General features: G+C 37.7%; 1 protein-coding gene across 2 annotated transcripts in view; it reads right to left on the bottom strand.

The window, feature by feature from the left end:
• The window catches only part of LOC106882874 (phosphatidylinositol N-acetylglucosaminyltransferase subunit C), a 10,407-nt gene extending 9,524 nt beyond the window's left edge, over positions 1-883 (bottom strand). For both annotated transcript variants that reach the window (XR_001411041.2, XM_014933677.2), the window contains exon 1: positions 778-883. Coding sequence is in view for 1 of the 2 variants with exons in the window: in XM_014933677.2 (XP_014789163.1) it covers positions 778-874 (97 nt within the window). In the remaining variant the exon portion in view is untranslated. The remainder of the gene's footprint in view (positions 1-777) is intronic.
• Positions 884-6,085: the final 5,202 nt, after the last annotated feature.

The following is a 6,085-nucleotide window of genomic DNA, read 5'->3' as shown; positions in this document are numbered from 1 at the left end:
TATATGTATATACCACGCACATCGATTTTCCTGTGCTGTAAGGACAGTGAAATAAGTGCTCACATAACGTAAGAGTGGCGAACACAATAATTTTAATTAATGAAACTATAGGTAGAGGTAAACATTGCCGAACAACGCTTAAGAGAAATCAAACATAGGCAGGGGTGACAACTCAAAATATGAAATTTAAAAACAAAAATGAAAAGAATTGAGGCGCCAGTCATTATTAATTAAAAGTTGAAATTTAAAAACTACAGTGAGGTGAAGAATAGGCTGATCATTAACAAACACAGTCAGGTTTGGGAATAGTTCAGTATTATTAGTTTTCCTCAAAGACACATAATCATTCACTTTTCTGCCAGATCAACGGAAACGGAGAAATATTTATACATATACAATGATATACATGTTGGTGGGACAAAACAAAGCCCGAGGGAAATAACCCAGGGATGCCAATTACCAACGACATAAATCACTATTATGTGCTTAATCGGATGGTTAATTTCATTTATTGATGCTTTATGAATTTAGCTAGTGAATCTATAACTGGAGAATTAGATAAATAATGTTCTTTTATACACATTTAGTTTCAATTTGTCTCTTCAGTGTTGTATTCATTCATTCGTGGCTTGCTCGTACCGGATAGCGACGAAACTACACCGTAGAAAACGCTATGCCTAAAATCAAGCAACTCTAAAACTAAATAAGGGTCGATCAATACATGAATAAAAATGCTTTAATTAGAAGAACACTTATGCATTAAATATAATGACATACGATTTTTTCTGAGTTCATCCAAAAATGTCTCATCAACATAATTATCACTAACTCCCTGATCCTCGTACAAAATCTTTTGCCATTTAGATCGCGTCATTTTTTAAATTTTTTCGGTGAACTTATTAAATTGTCGACTCGCAAATAATATCCAAGCTGCTTTAATTAGTCCGCTCGCTCGCTCGCTCGCACACACGCACACAAAACTTTCTATACTCAAAGTGAAATTGGAAAGGCATAATTCTGAATAGTAAATAATGTATTTCATCTTTAAGATACTGTCATTCCTAGAGCAGCATTATACCAATATTTTGTGGGGGTTGGCTGCAGTCTAGTGCTGGTGCTTAGTCTATCCATCCCATAGGTATTCGGAAACAAACTCGACTTCTCGAAGTACGAATTCATAATCTAAAGAGACAGAAGTATAAGGTATTTAATTTGCAGGTCTATTTCTGCTAACTTATCACACTCCTGAATATTATCACGTGTACTTTAAGATTACAATAAATTACTTGAAATGTAAAAAGAACAAAACTAGAAAACTCGGTTCGAATGTCGTGTTACCTTCACTCTTTTGATATTGTTATTCAGAAAGAAAGAAAAACTCTTATATACAAAGAGAGTTTCTGGCAAACCTTGACGACTGCAAAGAGACTATTTGATGCATACTAACTTAAAGAGTTAATAGTTTAGGCATGGAATAAGTTTTAAATCTTAATCGACAATCCACTACGTGGGACGCTTATTAAATTCTAATCCAAATGTGACCCTACAAATTTTAAAATTATTTAAAGTGCGTCGAGGGTGTCTTCTAAAAGAATATTGGACGAAAAGAAAATAGTATCAAATCTTAGGGACTTCCTCATTTTGTCCACGCCCACCAACTGCTTCTGGGCTACAAAGGTTTTCTTTGGTTTACTAGGATGTTCCTGTAACATGCTAGTTTTTATTGGTAGTGGCAGGCCCCTAGCTCAGCCTCTTTCTTTTACCTGGGCTTGTACTGGCTGCCACCCTAATTTCAATGGCAATAACTAGTCGGATATCAACCGAATGAATGGAAAATAAAAAAAGAAAAGGGGAATCGACCTCAGTACTTGATTGATACTTTATTTCTATTGACCTCAAAAGCAAAGTCAACTTCGGCGGGGTTTGAACTCAGGTATAAAGAGTTGGTAGAAATAACGCAAGGTATTTGCCCAACACACTAGCATTCGTTATTATCTATATGATCTTGGAAAACAGGGACAGGGATATATTTTTGGCTCTGCAAATATAGGAAATATTCGACTTAAAAATGTCTACCTATCACTATTCCTTAGACTTAAAAATAGCACATTCTCTACAACCAGAACTAAATCGTCTTGGATCACTTTTAAGTTTACCCTACCTTAAAGGATAAAATGACCATGTAACTGTTAAGATTGTGCCGGGCCATTGTGGGTAATAAAAAAAATACATTGTGCCGGGCCATTTATGGATAAAATCCAGCTTAATTAATTGCTAAGATTACTCTCAAGAACAAAGGTGATTGCAGTTCAACTCTGTAATAGTGATGTCTATTACACTGGTCAACACAGTTTTTCTGCTGGGACAAGAAACCTTTCTTTGCTAATTTTGGGATGCTGAATCCAAAAATTACTTCCATTTTCTCTCATCACGTCAGGTTTGAGCTGCATAAAAAAAAACAACAAAAAACATCACAAATTTTGACCCAAAATGCTATTGTGTCTTGATATATCTAAATACTATTTTTAGTTCTTCAAGCTATGACAATGCAAATTGGCATTGAAACAAGCACTATAAACATTACTGTCATGCAAGGAGAGTATACGCCTGTGGACAAAAGGTACTCAAACCTCCCTTAAATCTGGGATTCTGATGATATGGCGTGAACCGAAGAATCATCATGATGACTGCTACTTTTGCAATGGTTAGTTTGATTGGATTCAACAGGAAGAAGAGGAAAAAAATATCCTACCCCTCCATTGCCTCTGTCATTCGGCCCGTACCACATTTTGAAGATTTTCCAGCTCCAGTTTTCAAGGGATTTGCTGATATTCCAGTTCTCGCTGTAGTCACACGACTTGCCCAACAACCAGAGTACGAAGAGATGAAAGCGATTCTAACCCTGACTTTGATAATGCCAGTCAAGCTGACAGTGATTTTAACTGTTTTGAATCAGTAAATGAACCAAAATTGTTCAATCAAGATGAACTGAGTGACTCAATTCGAGACATGAATTTATCAAAAGAGTTAGCAGAGTTGTTAGCATCACGCCTTCGCGAGAAAAAATTGTTAGCAGCTAAACCAAATATCACTTTCTACCGCAACCGAGATGCTGAGTTTACCCCATTATTTGAACAAAACGACGATCTTATGTTTTGTAAAGAAACTGAACAGTTACTTCTTGGATTGGGTGTTGATGAATATGATGCTTGTTCATGATGGTTATTCATCGATAGTTCAAAACGCAGTTTGAAGTGCGTACTGCTACACAACACTAACGTATATACTTCCATACCGATTGGACACTCCACTACACTGAAAGAAAAGTACGAGCCGATAAAACAGGTGATGGGAGGTATTAACTACTCTAGTCATAACTGGATCATTTGCGCCGATTTAAAAATGGTAAATATTTTACTTGGACAACAGTCTGGCTACACAAAATACCCATGTTTTTTATGCTTTTTTATGCCAAAGAACAGCACTGAGTGAAAAAAGTTTGGCCTGTTCGGGGAGAATTGATAGTCGGAGAGAAAAACGTCATAAATCCTCCACTTGTGTCAAGAGAGAAAATAGTTTTCCCACCTTTCCACATAAAACTGGGTTCAATGAAACAATTTGTGAAAGCTCAAGACAAGGAAGGTCGTTGCTTCAAGTATATTTGTGAAGTATTTCCTGGTCTCAGCATCGAGAAGCTGAAAGCAGGTGTTTTTGATGGACCTGATATACGAAAACTTATTCAGGGTGAGAACTTTGTAAGCAGTATGACTGTCATAGAATCGAACGCGTGGAATGCATTTGTAGCTGACATTAAAAACTTTGGGGGGGAGTAAGAAGTCAGCGGACTATAAGCATCTTGTTGAACATATGCTGACATGCTATCATGCTCTCAGAGCTAACATGAGTATTAAAGTACACTTCTTTCACTGTCATTTGGACAGGTTTCCTGAAAACTGTGGTGATGTTAGTGATGAACAAGGAGAGCGTTTTCATCAGGACATCAGAGTGATGGAAGAAAGACACCAAGGACGTTGGGATATTAGAATGATGGCGGACTACTGTTGAAGTATTAAAATGGACAGCCCAGAGACCGATCGTTCACGCCAATTCCGAAAACGGAAATTTACTCCTTGGCTGTCAAGTTCCTTGCTGGAATGACTTGTGATGATTTGAAGTTCTTTACTAAAACGATATTTTCTGACAAATGTGATTTTCTTATACTGAGTTTTCTAATATTTTTTCTTAAATAATGTCTTATATTTGTGTTTCTGTCATGAACATTAAACATGTCCTAGACCTTGATCTATAGGGAAATTGCAAGGGTAGCCCTACCCCAGCCCGTATTACCCGATGATGAGGGCACTCTGACCTGGAACAGATCCTCAATCCTTCAAGTATCTTTTCATCTGCCTATCTATCGATTTTGAATAATGTTGGATACCATTTGAAATACACTTTGCATTAATTTGTAATATCAACATTGTCCAAACAATAGTCATAAAATAGTAAAAACTAGCCGATTTTTATAAAAATGGCCAAAAATGCTAATCTCAAAAGCAAGTAAAGTAGACGTGATGGATAAAAATGGTTGTGATTTTCAGAATCAGCATGCTCGATATGATATATTTCACCTAAAATATACCCAAGCAGAGGACAATTTTTGTGTGTGTGTGTGTGTTGACCGGTGTTTTTGGAACAAGGCCAAACAGTTTATTTTGTGGTGGGCTATAGCTGATTACAAGCCCTGTATTCGACTGGTAGTATTATTAATTTAGGATATTTGGTTTAGAATCTCTGTGTACATTACCTACAGTGAAGACTGGAGCTGAGTCATATGTATTTAGAATTTGTTGCCTGTCTTTCCAAAACCCCTCTATTTCTCGGGTGTTGGTAGTAGTTTCTTTGACGCGAATTCGAATTGTTACACATTGTTATTGTTACACACTGTTATTATATGTTTGTGGTAGGTCTCCCCACGCGGGAGAACCAAGATTCGTTGAATTGTTTAAATTGTTGAATTGTTAAATTGTTGAATTTTGGTTGCTGCGTTCTGCCTGTTTTTGGAAGTTGTTTCTTCCCCATTATGGGTGAAGTGGTGAAAAGAGGAAAAATGGAACGTGTCGCAAGTTATGCATTCGCAACTACACAAAGTATTATAACCAACACCCTTGAAGTTCTCGAGATAAAAATAGAGAGAAAGGAATGGAAAAAAGGAAACATTGTTACAAAAGGAAGGGGCCAGTTTAAAGCTGACCCCACCAGAAGAAGTGACGAAGAATGTAGCAAGGAAGACGGTTGTGTACAGGACGTTATCAACCGCTACCAATAAAATAGAGATTGCTCCAACAGAGGCAATAGAAGAATGTCTTGGTGAAATGAGAGGATTAATCACCTACTATTCACGTGGAAGAAAATACAGCAGTGGAGGTTAGTTTCTCCAGTGACGAGGACGCTATTAACCACTCCACTGCGCCAATAAGGACACAAGAGTGGGTGCTGCTGCCGATGTACTGTGGCAAACGTGTTGCCAGAGTGAGAGTGGGCAGAGTGCCCCCCCCCCTCCCCGAGATCTAAGAGGGATGGCTGGTGGCAGTAGTCATGCATGGAATGGAGGAAGATGTAAGGATTCTGAAGATAACCAGAACGAAGGAAGTTAATTAGTGGGGCTCCGGCCTAGAAATAATAATTCAAGTTGGGTTAAAAGACCTACATGGAATTGTAGAAGTGATTCTTCTACCAGAAGACATTACGCTAAGAGTGGTGGTGGAGGGAAGACTTCCAACATGTTTTCTGTGTAAACAAAATGGATATATGAAAGCAAAGTGCCCTCAGCAAGAAAGTGAAGTAGAGGAACAACAACGCGAAGAGCAGCCCGCCGAAAAAGAGGGGTCGGAAATAAAGAAAAATAAAGAGGAGACGTTTAATGTTGTAAAAAAAAGTGAAAGAGAAAAGAGCAGGTGCGCTTTCCGACAGAGAACCAAAAACGAAAGGAAGTAGAGGAGAAAATAGAGGAGGTACAGAGGAACTGGTCAGATAAGTTTTATAGTGACTGATTTACGATCTTAACATGAACCGATGAGAAAGT

Source organism: Octopus bimaculoides, chromosome 1 (genome assembly GCF_001194135.2).
Source record: "Octopus bimaculoides isolate UCB-OBI-ISO-001 chromosome 1, ASM119413v2, whole genome shotgun sequence".
Lineage (NCBI taxonomy): Eukaryota > Metazoa > Mollusca > Cephalopoda > Octopoda > Octopodidae > Octopus > Octopus bimaculoides.
This window is presented reverse-complemented; position numbering and strand designations above follow the sequence as displayed.